Raw genomic sequence first — 19251 nt, 5'->3', positions numbered from 1 at the left:
ATCCCATTCAACCTTCCTTCAGCTTCCAGAGGAGAGGGCCTTAAAGCTCTGTCTTAAGAGACTTGAAGACTCACTTTCTCTGCCCTCCCATGTGTGATGCAGCATCGCAGCACAATCACAGCAGGACCCTGCACCTTCCAAGGGCCAGGCTCTGCAGAAGATGAAGTGCTGCTGAGGGCAACCCCCAAGGCTGAGACCTCTCTGCTCCAGCCAGGGTCCAACTTCCAGCCCCGTCACCAGCAACCATGACACCCACCAGCATCACTGACAGGTACAACACAAATAAACAGCCTCGTTTTTTCATCTTAATCAGGTACCCAGACCTAATCTCTCCATAGAATTTTATATTTAATATCTGACAGTAGGAGGCACACTTCAGTCTATAAATGGAGGAACTATGGCAGAGAGGGGAGCTCTGCTGGGTGAAGGACCAGAGAAGCACAGCAAATGACTGCTCTCACCTGGTCCCTCAAGTCCAGAGCTCCTCTCCAAGCAAGCCCTGGTTCCTCTGCATTTCCTTCTGCACTTCCATCAGTGGGGGACAACCATCTGGGTGAGAAGCCTGCCCATCCCCTCCTGTTCCAGTAACTTAAATAAGAGAGACAAATCCTGCAGATACCACAAGTGATGCTGCTGAGGAACATTCCAACCCACCACATCAATCCAGGGCATGTTCTGACCCAACCATCACGGTGGTCCCCCATCCATAAGCAATTTTAGCAGCCTCGATCTGTCACTGACCCCCACAGTGTCACCTGGGTAGAAAGCTGCTGCCTGCCAGTGCAGAGTGTCTCTCTGGCACACACACCACACACACACACCACACGCAGTCTCTTTCACAGCTTTATTTTAAAGATACCGAAATACTTCACCCACCCCACGCAATGTTTCTAAGTTTACTTGGTGTTATCCCCATTTCACACATGAGAAAGAGAAAGATCCCTTGCTGTGATTAAGATAATACAGTAGCCGTTAGGATAAAAACCTGATAAGTCAATAAAATTCAATATAAATCACTGAAATCCATCTGAGAACGTATATATAGTCAACATAAAGCTACAATAAATTCATGTTAATTCCTGTTATTTTCAAAATTGTGTGAATAGGAGTTAAATTATTTCTGAATCCGAAACGCTCAGCTATAGGTCGTAATAGCTGAATTCATGTTAATTCCTGTTATTTTCAAAATTGTGTGAATAGGAGTTAAATTATTTCTGAATCCGAAACGCTCAGCTATAGGTCGTAATAGCTGTATGTGACCTATATACATGTATAGGTCAAAACAGCTATTTGACCTATATATTATATATCAGCTATAGCCTTATAGTGGTCAAGATACATCTTAGAGCCTCCAAATCCATTAAGACCAAACGATAGGGTTTACTTATAGGTTACAGCCTGACTTGCCCAAGCAAAGCAACTTACCAATGAAATAATTAACACAAATGCAGTAAATCCATCCATTCAGCACAAGTTGCTGATACAGGACAAAGCACAGGAGCTCCAGCATCTCCTCGCTGCCGTTTCCAAAGCAGCACCTGGTTTTCCACTTACAACTTGTATTAGCTCAATTGATATTGCTTTCCCTTTAAACTTGCCTCGCTGAAATCATGACAAAGGCACAAAATAGCAACAGAATGAGGTTTGCACCCAGAGAAAGGTAAAGCGTAGCGAATCACTCAGACTAATCTAGCTCCAGGAATCAATAGGAGCATTTTTAAACATTCCCATATATTTCTTCTTTGCTTCTGCAAGTACCAGAATAGATGGAGCCTCTCAGGCACCAATGGAATAGAGTCTAATTCATGGTATTTTGGTTTGTTTCTGCAAAAGCCTTAGAAAGATGTGACGTGTTGGGGATGGGGTCACAGCTCGCAGCCTTCAACGCATCAGCCACTTCGCTGTGCTCCTGATCTTAAAATCAAAATACAAAAAGCAGCATGAAATAGCAGCTGAAGCTCCTTTCTGTGCATTTTGCTTCTCTGGGAGATACATTAAGACATGCTACAGCTTAGTCCCACCTCGGGAGAAGAGCTTTCTTCACACCACGTGAAAAAACCCTTCCTTTTTTAGACAACTAATTACACCAATAACTGTGGAACTGCAACTCTCACAGATCCCAGCCTCTGCCCCTCCGAGGCTCAAAGCTTTCTTGCAAACTAAGAGATCCCAGTCACAGGGGAAAATACTAAAAACCACACCCCAATTTTGGAGGAAATTCCACTAAAGTTTCTTAATATATGCACAAAATTTTAATTATTTGGAGCTCATCAGAGTCAATAGGATCGGATCAGCAGCAACCACAGGCTGCCACTGGCAGGCAGCAAAAGGCTAAACCCTACCCGAGACCTGATGGATTCGCTGCCCCTCTGTAAGGAAAAAGGTACGTCCTGAATATCAGATTACATGAGATTGACATTTGTGATAGCATTATGAAGTTAAATATTATGATAATTAGCTTTAAGTTGATTTTATCTCAGGAATCGTACCAGCTTTGCTGATGTTCACACCATGTGTTTTTTCCTATCAGGGGATGCAGAAGAAGAAAATCTTAGGGGGAAAAAAATACCCAAAAGCACAACTAAAGACACGTCTATTGCTTTTTAACTTCTTCTATCAGAATTAATTCCGATTAAATCCTGAATGAGGTCTGGGGACAGGAAACAAGTAGAGAATTGCAGTTGAAATGCTCACAGCTCGGTGCCAGCCTGGCTGCACGCACCAGCTCTGCAGGTAAAGAGCTGGGATCCACAGAATCAACCCGAGAAGCACATTCTGATCTGAGTATCTGCTCCGTGAATTTTCATTTCTAACAGCCTAACACTCAGGTAAGACCTCACTCTGGGTGAAACACGTGCCAGGAGCTGGCATGGAGCAGACCCTGCGAGAAGTCAGCAGCACTGATTGCTCCTTCTGGCACGCGTCACCTCCTGACAGATGTGAACCCTGGCCCCAAGCTCCATGAACTTATCTCCTGACCCTGGAGACACTCAGAGGAGGGTGACCCTTTCCACACCACCAGCAAAAGAAAATTCCAAAATATCAAGTCTAAATTCTAAAATATGAAAGTAAATACGCCACTTTCAGACTCCACTGATGTCCCACCATTCCAACGTACCCCCAAAGCTTTTGCTGCCAGATCACAGTCTTATTTGAAGTCCTACAGTCAGTCAGTATCACATTAAACACTCTCCACCAAAGTTATCTTTATTTTTTTATCCAAAAAGATTAAAAAAACCCCAGACAGACAAGGGAGATAAGGCTGAAAAACATTTTTATCATAATAGCTGGCAAACATACATAATTAGATTTTGATAGCAGGTAAAGAGACTGTGTTTACAATAATGTTAAAATCAGCAACTTCCGTTCAAGAATAAAGAGAGGGAAGCCAGTATCTGATGATTTCACTCATGTTCTAGACCTGGAGAATGGCTCCTGTGCCCAACAGCTTCCCTGGCTCCCTTCTATCTCAGTCGGCCTAATAAAAGATATCACTTCTCCCTACAAACCCTGATTGTCATATTCTAGTACCTGACAAGTAACCAGCACAAACCCCACAGATTTTTATCTGAATTTAAAAAAGGAAGTTCTTGCATTCCCCACTGTTTGGCCTTAGAGAACTTTCCCAGTAGCTCATGGGTATATTCCTGGAAACCTCAGCTCATCTTTATTCCATACAGCAGGCCTGAAGGGACAGTGGTGGCACCAGCAATCTTACCAGTAATTAAAAAGAAATTCTAGCATAGATGGTATGTGTAGAAAATAACACATTTATTTTTACAGCAGCACGTGTAGCATCAAATGATGTGGGATTTGTTTCTCTATAGATCTAAACCCTTAGCTTCATCTGTGCTCATGAAGAGGCAAAATCTGAACTCATCCCTTCTTACCAGAAATTTAAAAAAAACCAAAACAACAAAATCCAGTTTTAATAATTATTACCTCTATTAGTTCATCTTATTCTTGCTTATATGGACTTTAGCTGTAAAGTGAAGCTACAGGGGGTCCCTACACATTGTGGATGGGATTTTGCAAGGGTGAGCTAACAGCATCTAGCTTGGGGTTGGTTTTTTCCTTGTTTTTTTCAATTGCAAACCCAAGAGAGCAGTTCTGACCAACTGCCTTCAACTACTGAGTGACCTAATGCCCTTGGAGCCACCAAGGACACACAGTCCCTTCCCCTCACCCCAGCAGTGACCGGTCAGCAGAGCTTCAGGAGAGCTTTTGGGGACCACCACCAGCTTCTCCTCGGAGCCCTTCCTAAAAGAGCAGATTTGTAGGCAAAAGCTCTGTCTCCCAAGCTGTGGAGGAGGATTTAAGCTAGCAAAAGGAGTCTGTGTTTGTGCTAAGATTTAACAGCTAAATTAAATAAGTGCACTATGCTTAGCTCCCACCGCCGGAGTGGCTGGATATTAATGGTTCTCCCGCTGGAGCCACCTCTCTCTGGAGAGCACCGTTCCCTGTGATCAGCCCATCAGCAAAGGGGACACGCACACACGGAGCCACGCTGCCCCCTCCACTCTCCTCCCTCCTCCCCATCCTCTGCTTAAAAGGAATTGCATTGCTGTTTTGACAGAAATCCTCTTGTCCCGTGGGGATACACTGAAAGAACAAACACCGGGTTCGGTTTAAGGCAGGTCTGAAAATTATCCCTACAAACCCACAAACGTAAAATGGAACCTCCACCATTAAAGTACAGAGTCAATATTTGCTTCTCTGTGCGAAGGAAAATAAGTTGGGTACTTGCAATGATTTTCATCATTGTTAAATGAACGCAATAAATGGTATATATTAAATGAATACGAATGTTAAATGAAGACAGTAAAGTGTTGTTTCACTTATGTCCTTCCCCCTATTAATTGCTGCGCTACCTGAAACTGAAAATTATCTTTTGGGTTTCCCACATGGAGGAAAAACCAGAGCAGAAGTGCCTGTTTGTGCAGAGCCATTCAGCAGGGGCAGCAGCGCTGGTCTCGCCACGAGACCAAGTCTCTCACCCTCCAGTGAACAAACATCATCTTGTGAAATAATCACATTAGAGCTTCTGCCTGCCGGAAAGGCAGAGGGGTGAAAGAAAAGACAGAGGGCTGTAATTACTATTTCTGTTTTAAAATACTGGAGGGTGCTCAGTTAAAGTGGTCTGAAAGATGATGGGGTCACCTAATCAGAGGAAGACGGCTCAGCTCTAATAAACAAGCCTTGATGAACACACTTGCTTTGAAGAGGGAACGGTGATGCCTGATGTACAGATCAGCGAGGATTTGTTCCGATGATGCTATTTATATTGGGGGAACATTAAAAGGTGGCAAAAGAGTCATTTTCAGCATTGTCTCACATTCGAACAGAAATCTGTTTCAAGTTCGCTCAAAGCCCAATTGCTTCACCAGCATCTCCACACTTCCCAGAAAGCCATTAGGAAATTCCAGTGGTAATTGCAAACTCCTCACTTTAGTGACATCTCTAATCCAGCCGACCTGTTTTGAATATATCTGGAGTTGTCATCCAAATGTGAACCTCCAAATGCGCGAAGCATGTATTATATTTCTGAAATGCTGTCTCTGCTCCTTCTGCTACCTCCATGTGAGATTTCCCTCTAATTAAGATGCCTTACAGGACTGAGGAGCATTCAGGGTTTGCAGGATAATTTAAGGTACTTGTAAGGGCTTTGACTTATTCCCCATGCTGTGCTTTACAGTAAGTAGTTGCTCCTCACTGGTTCTGAGACCGACACACAGTGATAGTCCTACATCTAGGACACATTCTGTAGCACAGGCCATGGAGATGCTCCAAGGGCTGGAGCCCCTCTGCTGGGAGGGGGGGCTGAGAGAGTTGGGGGGGTTCAGCCTGGAGAAGAGAAGGCTCCAGGGAGACTTTCCAGCCGCTTAAGGGGCTCCAGGAAAGCTGGGGAGGGACTCTGGATCAGGGAGGGGAGCCCTAGGAGGAGGGGGAAGGGTTTGACCCTGAAAGAGGGGAGATGGAGCTGAGCTGTGGGGAAGAACTTGTTTGGTGTGAGGGTGGTGAGAGCCTGGCCCAGGTTGTCCCCAGAAGCTGTGGCTGCCCCATCCCTGGAGGGGTTCAAGGGCAGGTTGGAGGGGGCTTGGAGCAACCTGGTGTGGTGGGAGGTGTCCCTGCCCAGGGCAGGGGGTTGGAACTGGATGGTCTTCAAGGTCACTTCCAGTTCTAACCATTCTATGTGCTCATCCATTAATTTAGCTCAGTTACTGGCTGCTGCAGGGGTTCAATATTTAAAGCATTATTATATAGTTAGAAGAATATAGTTCTTTTATTAAGGTTTTCTACAGGTCATATAGTTATTTCCTTGTTAAACAGTGTAGAGACAACCCAGATCCTGAATTCTGCACTCTAGGTGAGTCCCGTCAGCATCTTCCCTGGGTCGGGGTGCAGAAAAGGTCACCTCAGCGGTACATCTGCTCTAATTACAACAACCCTCTGTTTTCACAAACTGTTGTTTTTCCGTACAAATGTCTCTGGCAATGGATCATCCCTCATTGACACTGGTGCCAACGGAGTTGGACGTGTTGATAACAGCCGAGAAGCTGCAATAGGGCTGCTTCCAATTTCTGGCTTCACTGACTCTATTCCCAGGGAACAAGGTTTGCCACAGTGTTCATTCTGCTAAAAGTGGTTGATGAACTTCTGTATTTAATAGGCAATAAGAGTTAAAACCTAAACATGGTATTTATATAATCTAAGGAAAACTGAATTTTGGAAAAATAGAGGTAACAGAATACTATGGAAAAACAGAAAACTTAGATATTTTTTTAATCACCCTTCCTAACTTAGTAACTGAGAGAAAAGTTACTCTTTAAAACATCCAAATATGAAAAGTAAAGAAAACCATACTATAGGTAATTCACATCATAGAATTTCAATTGGAGGAGCAAAACAAATAGAAGGAGCATTGTACACCATTGTCACCCACTTCACAGTTGCAATGAGAAACTAAATTGAAACCTTGTAAGAAGTGACATTTTGAAAAACTTCCAATTCTGCAGATGGAAAACACAGCGCTATTTTTTTTTCCTTGTACTTTTTATTTTCCAAGCAAAAGCATAACTTTATGCCATTATCTGCTGGCTGCACAAGGTAGATTTCAGCTGTGGCCTTTCCACCAACTATTGCACACAACAAACCCCAGGAACAGACACTTTTTGATAACCCCGACAGAGCTGGACCAATGTGCTGAACAAATTTAAAAGCCAGAATCCAACTGATGCCTTTGGAAGGAAGAGGCTTTGAAGCCTATAAGTCCTATAGGTCCAGAATCACTTTTCACACATTAATTTCATTCTGGTAAAATATGCTACTGGATGAGTTTCATACTATGTGTCCCATAGTTTTACACTCAATTACAAAAAAAATCATTTGGGTTGAGATCTAGCCCTACTGAATATCACATCTTCGAGGTCAGTTGAGCAGACAGCAATTAAAAATTCAGCAGAAAAAAGGCACATTTTAACCCCACCAAACCTGAAAGAGTAGAAGGAATGACAAAAAGAGGCAAGGATGGTAAGGAGGAGAAGGGAACAAGATACAAGGATCACTCTCATGCTACTTCATACACACATGCAGTGCCCATCTTGTTACATGCAAAACAACAAACTGCTCTAACATTCTTCAAAAGATCTCATCAAACACAACAAGTAAGCAGCGTGGCGTGGACAAATAAATACTGCCTCATGGCAAACAAGGAAATATTTATGGAAGACTATTAAATTTGGATTACTTATCTCAGACACTGGAGCAGTTGCAGAGTCGCCAATCAGCTCTGCTGACTAAATACATATTTATAAATGCTTTAGCTGTTTTATTTACCCAGTGGACCAAAATGGCTTATTCATTCTGTTCTGGTTTTATTTTGGTCTATCAAGTACAGTAAATGTGCAGTTAGGTGCATAATAAAAACTCCTTTAGAAAAGTAATTACATTACCTTACACACAGTAGATTTTTCTTTCCCAAACACCAAGAACAACTGGACTATTTCACGGGTTTATAATTTCTTATTAAAAAAAATATACTGACACACACTAATTGCTGAGCTGAAATTTTGCTTGGAAACGTAAAGTCCAAAGGAAACATTTACAAACAAAGCAGAGTCTCCTGGAAATGCACTAATTTATGCCAAGTCTTTGCTAGGGCAGCAGCCACCTGAACAGATGCTCCTCATCCTGTAGGGTTTGATGAGAACTGGATGTGGTGGCAGAAGATAACAGACCCACAAGTAGGAATTACAAGGACCACTGATGCCACCACCTCGGCAAAGAGAGGCACCTCCAGGAGAAGACACCAGAGCATCATTAGACCCTTCCCTACCATAAACCACCATGTCCAACCGGGCTAATCCTGGCTGACAGCTCAACACACTGCGTTTGCCACAGGTAGAGGCCATCCAGTTATAAGAGCCTGAACTAAGAGAGCACAAAGAGGGTAATTTCTGTCTTATTTTATCTCATATTTGGGCAGTGAGTTGAAGCTCTGAAAATATTAACCTAATTGCTCTGCCTTATGGTTAAAGCTCAGTTCAGGAAGAAATGGCATGTTGAAACCTAATAGGTCTGTAATTGAAAATATACCATGCTTTTATGCGTTAACTAGACCAGCAGCATATTCAAAAATCGTGACTCAAAAACCTAATTGAGCCCATAAGCGATCCTTGGACTTGGGGTTTTCTGGCTCCAAAACCAAGTTACTCATTTTGCTAATTTCTAAGACATGCCGGATAAACCAACTTGGAGAGTATTTGCATATCACATACTGCCATTAACAGAAACATCTGCTGCCAGATTTTTTTTATCCAACCCTTACAAAAAAGTTTATTTTATAGCTGGTCTGAAAACAGGGTTTCCAATGAATATGCACCTTTCAATATTTTGTGCAAGCAGCTGTCTTCTCCATCTGAGAGAGGTTTCCACATCATGCAGTGTTCCAACAACAGTATTTCAGCAGAATTATGTGGCTGGACCAAAAAAAAAAAAAAAGTAGTATTTCACATGAATAGCAATGGACCACCTGGAACAACGGCCAACATTACTTCAAATCTCACTTTTTAATTTCAACCTGGCTGTAGCTAGGGATGCTTAAGTCAACAAAAGCTCTGTTTGTCTGAAAAATCTCTCCTTTTCTTATTCTTAATGACAGGTTGTCTTACAGGACCAGCACAAACCAGTCCCACTTTACTGCTCTAGGTCAGTTGCAGGCAAACGTTTGGCAAATGAGGATGCAGCCAAGGCAAGGTTTGTAGGACACAGTGGTCTAAAAGATTGTTCAGTTTAGCTGGAAAAAGTAGAGAAGCTTGTGGAGTCAAGGGATGTTAGGAAGGGAAAAAAAAAAATGTTAAAGTGGTTATCTCTTGGGGAAAGACAGGCAATTTACAGGCTGCAGAACAGAGAGAGATTAGGAGAGGTGAAAAAGAGAGGGAGAGACTGCCCTGTGGAGTAAAACTAATCTCTCTATTAAAGTCTTCATCAAACTTTGGGGTTCGAGCTGGAGAGGAGGTCATCCATCTCTGGCAGGAGCTGGCAGCACCACCAGCATGGCACCACGGCCTGCTGGGATTGATCTTGAGATCCTGGAGGAGGCCCTTGACATGCCATGCTGGAGGACACGGGCATGGGACAGACACTACCAGAAGTGTCCCAAAAGGCACAGCACTTGGCTTGTACCAGAAAAAAACCCCTCTTCTTTAACTCCAGAAAATATGCTCATCTATCCCCAAAGCTTCCAAATAATGTGAACTGATGGCAGGAGGTATTTACCTTCCCGGTTGGACACTACATGCTTCCTGCTGCCTCCCTCAACCTGGCTGTATCTTTTTTTGCATGCTTTCAACTTAAAATTCTTGCATAGCCTGAAGCCAAAAGGCTGCTCAGTAAACTCTGCCTTGCTGTTAACTGTTCCGAGAAGCTGGGTTGATGAAGTTGGCTTTGTGGTGTGTATTTTGGCCACAAGCTTTAAGTCAGCAATTCATGTGTGATGCAATTGGCTGTGGAAAAAAAAAAAACAAACCCTAAACATCTCAAGTGATTGAAGTTTCCTGGACATGAAGTAGTTCTAGGAGCCTTCGGGACCATGCCAGCAGATAAGGCCGTTGTATCACTGCAGGTCAGTGCAAGGTTTCATGCCCCATGTTATCTCCTGTAAATGAACATCACCAAGGGACAACTCCAGCATCTTCCACCACCCTGCAGCAGAGCTAAGTGCAGCTCGAGATTTCTGCATGTCTGCTTTTAGGATCTGATAGTGCTGTGTGATATCTACCCATGGATACTAAATACAAGGAATGCAGGCAATGGCAGCACCCTGCCCTTTCTTTTTTTCCCCTCTTTTTTTAAGTAAGATCCCTTGATGTGCCAAGAAATCATCAGTTTGACCCATCTCCAGCTGTTCCCCCACATGGTCAAATTAAGAACTGGGACTTCTTTAAAGGTGGGGCATGGCCAAGCAGGGCTGTGGTGGGCAGCACGGTGTGGCAACCAGCCCCAACAGCTTATCCTGCTGCCAAATCAGCACAGTTCATTCTGCTTTCAGACAGAAAAAGAGAGATGCCTTTGGGCACATCCAGCCTCAGGATTGCTGTGTATTCCATACTTCATAAATACATGCATTATATTCCACCTCCTTGTAAATCCCCGCAAATTCTTCTAGTTTTCTGGCTTATCTCCATCTTCTCCCTTTCCCCACCCAGGGAACTGGAGTCTGGCCACTTCCTGAGCTTGCCTACAAGCTCCTTCCTCCCACTTGCTGCTGGTACCAGCTGCCTGGTTTCCTGCTGCTCCAGAAGTTTTCGCTCCAACTCCTTCAGGTCCATCAATCTGCTGCTCTAACAAAGCCACCTACTATTATATTTACCTACTAAACATTCATGCCCATTCTGCCATGAAGGGAATTCATTCCTCCTCCTGCCCCAAAGTACTTAACTACAGAAACTGATATATCAATTTACAAGAGCCTTAAGTCTGCAAAGCCATTCTGCTTCCAGCAGCGAGAGAGCTGGGCATGCAATGGGGTTCCCACTCTGGCAGAGCTGGGCTAAACCATGGCTGCATTCACTTTTCCAGATATAATCCATCTGAATCAACAAACAGGCATTTGGAAGCCAAACGTGACCACTAGAATCAGCACTATTTGATTTGGAAAACCACTCAGAAACCCCTTGGCTGAGCCACAATTCATTGCTCAGGGTTTGCAGCTACTCATCCATGTCCAGAGTCCCATCCACGGCTGGGCAACATCAACAGCTCTGTCTAGGAATTATGCCTATTACTGCTGAGCCACAATTCATTGCTCAGGGTTTGCAGCTACTCATCCATGTCCAGAGTCCCATCCACGGCTGGGCAACATCAACAGCTCTGGTAAGGCTGTCTAGGAATTATGCCTATTACTGTTTAATTTGCTACTGTGCCCAACACTGGCTAATTAGTTGATTATTTAGGGTTCTTCCCCCCTCCACATGGTTTTACTCCCTCTGTTAACTCCTGTCACTTAAAACCACAAAATATTCCATGTTATAATTAAACACTGTTGCTGACATATGTGGGAATGAACAATTTTGCCCCTTCCCCAGTTTGGGTTATCCTGACTCTAAGATAAAATTCAAGCTAAAATATGCCTTGGGCAGCTCCTTGAAAATATTTTTACCTTCATTATTTCTAATTCCCTACCAACATTGCAAAACTAGGCATCCCCACTGCATCATGCATTTGAAGAATAATGTTCAAGTGGGATGAGGTACAAAAAGTGCTGAGGGACTGCAGTTTCTCAGAAAACCAGGAGCTGAACATCAGATTCATATTCTGTCCCAGCCAAATATCCTTCCCCAAGTAACAGATTGCTGTTCACTGACAACGTATGCCCTGAAAAGCCAGAGATAATAAAGATTCCTATGACAACAAAGCAGCTCAGATGGACATGAACCTTTGCTTTAAGTAAAAACTGAGCAATTGTTAAAAATTAATATAATAGATGTGGAAGTTATTCCTCTCTGTGATCCTACAAAACCAGGTATTTTTAAAGTTATAACCCATCCTCTGAACTTGAGGCATGTTCTGAAGATACAGCTGGTGTTTCTGGACTTGCAAACTCTGTATGTACATAGTATATACAGATATGTACATTTGGTATATTGTATATTATCTTATAATGTGGATGTCATTGGAATAGACAGACAGCAGAGATCCTGGGAGTACAGCTGCTTCTACAGAGCAATGCAGCCACAGCTGCTGATTTTGGAGAGTTTTGACCAGGTCATAAGGAACAAAACCACATTTCTTGGACTCTAGCAATAGGAAAAGAACAACAGGATAGGAAATTAGTAGGTGATTTACTACGAAAGTAATTACAGCCGATCATTTCATTGTGTTCTTGAAGGGTTTGGGGAAGAGAAACTTGCCATTCCTGCCAAGTTTTGAGAGCCTTTCATCTTCCATGGATAGGTGGAAATTTGAAATGTGCGAGAAGAAAGGATGCAGTGAATAGAATTTCTAAAGGGCATTACTGTTTTATAACCAGGAGTCAGTTTTTCATCTAGGACATCAGAATTGATGTCAAGTGGCAAGTAATGAAATATTTCTTAAGCTCTTGGCTGGATCCTCCACCACTGCTAATTGATGCAGCTCCAGAGATTTTCAATAAAACTATGGCAACTTGGGAAAGGTCAGGCAGGGTGTGCTCTATTCCATTGCTCCTCATTGTGATTAGAAAACACACTGTAACAATGAGGACTGTGTATTCTTTATAAATATACACAAATACAAACACAACATCCACAGCACAGAACTTGTGAGTACTTCTGAGAGGTTTCAGCCTTTTTAATTCAAAGCAGATAGTTAAAGTTCATATCTTTATGGTAGCGTGATGTCATCTGACTGAATAAATCTGGAGTTGCATCTCATTTAATAAGATTATATGGCCAAACAGAGTGGAAGCAATCTGCTTGAACATTTCTTGGCTGAATGGCTTCAAAAGCATCTTTTGACACTAATTTGTTGAATGGATGATTGCGAGCAACATAAAAACAAATTAAAAGTTTGAAGTGCTTGGGCTAGATCCTCAGCTAGCGAAAAAGCAAAGGTGGTCCATTAAATTCAGTATGGCTTTGCTCATTTGTACCTACTGAAGATCTGGCTCTTTATGCTTAATGTGACTATACACAGGCTTGGGCATGGAGTTCTACTCAGCAGGCAATTTATCCTGATGCTGAGCATCCTTTAGCCCCACGCTGCCAACAGGAGCAGGAACATTTGCCAGCTCCAGAAGCTGCAGAATTACCTCCCGTGTTCTTGCAAATAAATAGCTGGGGAAACCACCCGAGGCCCTGTTCTGCTAGACATGGGGAAGCTGATGGACCTGAATGGCTTTTACATACAGAAATTGTGCAGGCCAATTTACAGCAACAGGTAAGTATCACACATTCATCTACACTCATTACACAGTGAAAACTCACCAATCTTTAAAATTAAGCTCCACCACTGTCAAGGCAAATGCTGGCAGTGCTCCCTTTGGAGCCTGGTCTGGTGCTCCTTCCAATTTACCACAAACCCTTTAGTCCCCCCATTTTCTAATAAACACTATTTTCCATCCTTTTCACTAAACAGCTGTTGTGTCCACCTGATCCACATAAACAGCTGCTTTTCCCAGCTCCCTACTCCTGTTTTGTTCTATTCTCCTGCATTATTCCACTGTCCTGGACGCCTGAGGGAAATGTGCAGTTTATTAACTTTTTTTGCTCAATTTCCCTTTCCTAAGCACTAAGGGCAGGTAGTGCATAGGAGCCTGCAACAATGCTAAGACCTGAAACCATATGTAAGCAGATGGAGTGAACAATAGACAAGTATTTAAATAGAAATGGGAAAAGAAAGAAGACTGGAAAACTGGGGAAAAAAAACCACAGCTTTGTCTACTCTAACTTGCGCCCTGATTTGAGTTTAAGAGCAATAGAAAGAGATGGTATTCAAACCCTGTGCTTCTTTACCACACACTGGGTTTTCTCAAGTTGTGTTTTTGTCTGGTTTTGGTTTTTTTAAATCACAACCTGGCACCTCACACCATACTCTGTTTTCCATTACATGAGCATGATGTGGGTGGAAACTGCAGCGAGTCGTAAGTGCAAGAGCAAAATTTTGACTTAACGGGTTTAAACTGAATACAGGAAAATACTCTTGCAGCTTCGAATCAGCTACCATAATGAGGTTTTTCAGGTTAAAAGATAGTTTTTAGTCAAAAAGATAATACTCAAACACCAGTCCGGCATCCCTGGAACAAAATGGATCTGCAGCTATTTCCATTTAAATTCAAGAAGGAAATCAGTCTTCATCCATCAGGCTGGAAGACGGCTGCCAGCTGCAGTCAGGGCAGCATCTCCCCTCCATACCACAGCAATTAAAAGATCATGTAATTATAGCTGATCTAGCCCCCACAGAAGTCAAAGGAAAGCCATTCATCGACTGTAATGAGCTTTGGAGCAGCTTCAGAATTTCTCCAGCATATGTAGCCCTGACACTCCAGAAACCAAAAGCCTCCCAGTTTAATTACACTCATCCACAGCTTAAAAAAAGCAAGAAAGTGTTTTCACATCTTTCTTTCCTCCAATACAAACACAACCCAGCACAACTGACCATCAACTGTCTATTAAATGGACTATTTATTGAAGGAAATGAGAATGGCCAGTTAGTATTTACCCCTGGGCCATTTGACAATAATCAGGGCTTTGCTTCCTTCGAAAGAAAAATATCTGCTTTTAGTCTAAAAGACTCAAACTTTTTGTTCAAAAAAAAAAAGAGGAAAAAATTCTGAAAAGTGTAAGCCAGGATGGACCCTCCTTTCACCAAAAGCTCTTTAATTATTCGGGTTCACCCATGAGCATGGGATAATAAAAGTAGGCACAGAGCAAGTTTGCTCCAGCTCTCACCTTTGTGGTGGTTGCCATTAGATGTTTTTAAGTTTCAAAGTTTTTTCTGTCAAATCTTCCACCAAGGGAAGGCAACAAGCATAAACCTCCCACCCTCAAACATTTTCTAATCATCTTATTTCCTCAGGTAAAGACCATTATCCCTCCAAATTACCATTTCCTCAGGTGAAAACCACCATCCCCCAAAATTGCCTGAACCTTAAAATCCAATCATAGCATATCACAAAACTTATAATAAATCCTTTCATGGGCATAACAAAAATTTTGACCCTCCTGTTATTTTTTCTAGCACTGAGCGGTATCTGCTCTGCACACATTTTAATACTGAACAGGTTTCTGAAGGAGGCTTTTGTTGAATTATTTTATAGGCACTATTGAGGACTAACACCAGAGAGGAAGATACTTAATCATTGCTGAAAATCCCCAGGTAGCTCCGCAAATCCACAGGCTTTTGTGACCAAGATGTATTTACCCCGTTTGTTGGCATTTCCTTCTTGACTTCTGAGGAGTTTGCAGTTCTTCAGACATATGTGATTATTCACAGATTGCACTGCTGGGCATAAGTCCAATTTATCTCTAGACCTTAACTCCCCAACTACCATCCCCTTCTCTCTGCTCCATCCATGGATCTAAGAAGCCTTCTGACAGAGAAGTTCATTATATTGAATTCATTTCTGAATAAAAGGTATGGTTTCAGCCCTCCAAATGCAAGTCTTACCCATCCTCTGAAGGCAATCAGCCTAACTGAGCCTGGAGATTTGGTGTCTAGAGGCACTGATCTCAAAATCAAGCTATTACTCTGAAGTACCATTTTCCAAGCACCCATGTGGTCTATAAACTCAATCCTGCTTTCAGAAATCCCTATATTTAAGGTCTTACAGGAGTCAATTGATTTCCCTGGGAAGAAAATTTGGCGAGCCAAGTCATACCTGAAGCAGGACTAGGGGTAATTCCACAAAATTTTATTCATGAAGTCCATTTTCACAAGACTGGATTCACTCTCCATGTCTACAATGACTTGTACCACAGAGTCTACAGCTACAGCAGGACTGAAATATCTCAATTCTGCAACCCTGAACCATCCAAGACCCCTCCTCAGTCTGAAATCAAGGGAAGTCCAAGAAAACTGGACTTCTTCATGAAGAGTGGCAGGCTTTTGACCAACACCACACATATGCTGGAAACCTGAGCTAAGCAGATTTCACCTTTAGCAACAGCCATATTATTTAAATTATTTAAGCCTCTCTGCTGCCTCAGCCTCACAGCAAAAAAATAATTAAAAAAACCACAAAAAACCCAAACGGAGATTATTTGCCCAGATAACAAGTCACCCTTGGACCTGACCTTTTTCATTTACGCAGTAAAACAGTGGTGGCCTCTTCCCAATATATGGGATGCCTGAAGAAATTAAAGAAGCTGCTGGAGTAAAACAGGGTGATGCATGAATCTGTTGAACAGGAAAGTGCCACCTGCCTCACGTTACCCTGAGACAGATGAGGCAAGCAACTGCCTGATCCAGAAAACATCTGCTAAACAAAATCAAATTTAATGATAACCAGAACCAGCTCTTTGATGGCCAATTCTCACCCAGCTGCAGGGAACCATCAAAGAACCTCTCACAGCAGCAGCTAATTAGTTACTAATGCACAAGAGTTTAGAGGAGCAGGATCCAAGCTCCAGGCACCAGCACATCTCCCATTTCCACTGCCACACCTTGGGATGGATTTTCACCATGCTGATGCATCAAAAGCCTTATCTGGAGCTTTTTCTCCCTGAAATGCTCCAGGGTCAGAGTTTAGATCCTCTGCCAGCATCCAACAAACCTTGACTTCCACCCCCAACACCATCATGCAGTTCTGTGCTGAATGAGCAAGTTTTCATTGAAAAAAAATAAATCTACATTTTGCAACTCTAAGAGCTGTCAGGCAAGCACTGGGAGGCAGTCTCTTTGAAATCCCACAGCAGTACACTCTTTCAAGTGTGTAAAGTATGTTTGTTTTAAAAAGCTACTGCAAGAATACTCAACACCAACACACACATTGAAAGAAAATAATATTTTTTTTCCTACCTTTTCTTCTTGTAACTTCAAACCTTCTGGCATCCTATAAGGAAAAAGAGAATGTTTTGTGTTTGTTTTTTTTTTTAAATACAAGAATTGTTCAAAGGCAGCATGAGCAGAAACCCCTAAAAACATTAGTCATTGTCCCAGAGAAGCATCTATGAAGCTCTGCACAATAACTGCAGAGTAATTACAGGCATAGATTTCAGTTTGTCCACAAATATTTAATGGATCAATATATCACCTAAAATGATTCATCATTCTGTGATAAGTTACATGGTAGAGCACAATATCTTTCTTTAAAATAGATTTTTTTTTCCTCTATTGATGTTAAAAGGGAGCAGCTTGGAGGGTTGTTATTATTACTACACCAAGGATTCAGGGTTGAGGAGGGAGGAGCCATTACAGATATTTTTAGCAGAGACTTGTTTAAATACCTGAATAATTTCAAAGCCACTAGACTACTCACACTTAGAGCTGAGGACTCATTTCAATCATCACACCCCTACATCATTTGCCCTATTTCTTGTGAAGCCTCCCCACCACCTCTAATAAAGAAACTTCTTTTTAAAAGACACTGAGTAAAGTCTCAAAGGGCATTGCATTCCCAGACAACACTAGCTACTTATACTAATGGTGAGACTCCAGGGGAATAAATATTTAATTCCAAGCAGTAACATTATTTATGGGTTAATTACAGATACTTACAATTGCCATCATTCGAGTTACTTATCATAGAATGGTTTGGGTGGAAAGGGACCTTAGAGATCACCCAGTTCCCCCTCTGCCCTGGGCAGGGACACCTCCCACCAGCCCAGGTTGCTCCAAGCCCCCTTCAACCTGCCCTTCAACCCCTCCAGGGATGGGGCAGCCACAGCTTCTCTGGGCAACCTGGGCCAGGCTCTCACCACCCTGACAGCAAAGAATACTTCTTGCAACGAGTATTAAACATAGCAGAATCATGGAGTACTGTAAAAGACCATCTTGCCTGGAATCCCGTTGACCTGGGCAGTGTCCACTGGTTCTGACAGCTGATGCACCCCACTGAGTGCAACCTTAAACTTGGAAGACCTCAAAGAGCCATCTCCACCATGGTACCCCTTGGCACACACTCAGAGAAGAGGAGCAAGCTCTCCAGTCCCCTGCCTGAAGCTCCTAAGGCAGGTTCTTCCTCTTGTGGATTTGCCTTGTTTAACCTCATTTCATCCCCTTTGTGCTCACTCTTCTCAGATGTTTATCAGAGAATGAAGTAGCAAAAAGGTTTGTTTCTCTCCTCCTTTTGATAGGGAAATAACACATGGCCTCCCCAGACATCTGAGCTTTCTGGCCCACCTGATGCTTATTGTGATTTTATTGGTACTTTTTCCCTTTTTTAAAAATAAAGTACCTCCCTGCAGACCACGTTTTGACAAAGGGAAGGAAAGTATAGTGCCAGGCATCTAATGAAATATATCCACAGTCCCCTTCTGCTGGACAGAGGGCCTTGCCACAGGGTAATTGAAAATACCAAAAGCTGCCACTGGAGCACACGGTAAAGAATGTGGAGCTTTTCAAAGTGAGAGAAGATAGAAATAAACAAAAGAAAAAAACCAAACAATAAATCAGTGTATGGAAGTAACAACAGCACCTGCTGAGCTAACTCCTGAAAGCCTCACCTCCCTCACCCGAGCACATCAGACAGCATCGGGTAACTCGGAACGAGGTGTTTTATTCAAGGATGTAGTATCACACACAGCACACACAACAGTGGTGAAGAGATTCGTGGGCTGCCTGCAGAAATGCTCTGCTCTCTCCCGTCCCTCTCCCAGGACCCCCATGAGGGGAAGGAAAAGGGGGGGCTCTCTCAAAAAAACAAAGCTCTTACCAAACCCAAGAAGGATCAAAGGCAGTCTCCTTGGCACTCTAAAGTCAACTGAGGGGAATAAACCAAAAAAAAATAAAAAAGGGTATTTGCTTATAAAAATACTAAGTCATTATTCCCCACAGGAAGCTACCTCAGTGATCTTAAGAAATATGTAAAATGGCATTCAGGATTAGTACAGACTTCAAAGCATTTATCCTCTTTAGGCAGCAAAGCTCTGAGCTGCGTAGACAGTTATACTCCAGGGACCTCTCACAGCTTTTCAAAATATTAGTTTGAGAGGTGGGGCACGGGATTAAAAAAAAATAATTCAGATACAGCCTGCTATCATGAAGCCCGTGTACATGTAATATATGCAAAAGGGAAGAGTACTTTTAAAGTTCCCCTGGAGTCCCTCACTTTAA

General features: G+C 42.6%; 1 protein-coding gene across 5 annotated transcripts in view; it reads right to left on the bottom strand.

Moving 5' to 3' along the window:
- Nucleotides 1–19251, bottom strand: part of FSTL4 (follistatin-like 4) — a 295675-nt gene that overhangs the window by 263270 nt on the left and 13154 nt on the right. For all 5 annotated transcript variants that reach the window (XM_014948309.1, XM_014948312.1, XM_014948314.1 and 2 more), the window contains one exon: nucleotides 16996–17029. In XM_014948309.1, the coding sequence (XP_014803795.1) occupies nucleotides 16996–17029 (34 nt within the window). The remainder of the gene's footprint in view (nucleotides 1–16995; nucleotides 17030–19251) is intronic.

Source organism: Calidris pugnax, unplaced genomic scaffold (assembly GCF_001431845.1).
Source record: "Calidris pugnax isolate Ruff unplaced genomic scaffold, ASM143184v1 scaffold27, whole genome shotgun sequence".
In the NCBI taxonomy this organism is placed as follows: domain Eukaryota; kingdom Metazoa; phylum Chordata; class Aves; order Charadriiformes; family Scolopacidae; genus Calidris; species Calidris pugnax.
This window is presented reverse-complemented; position numbering and strand designations above follow the sequence as displayed.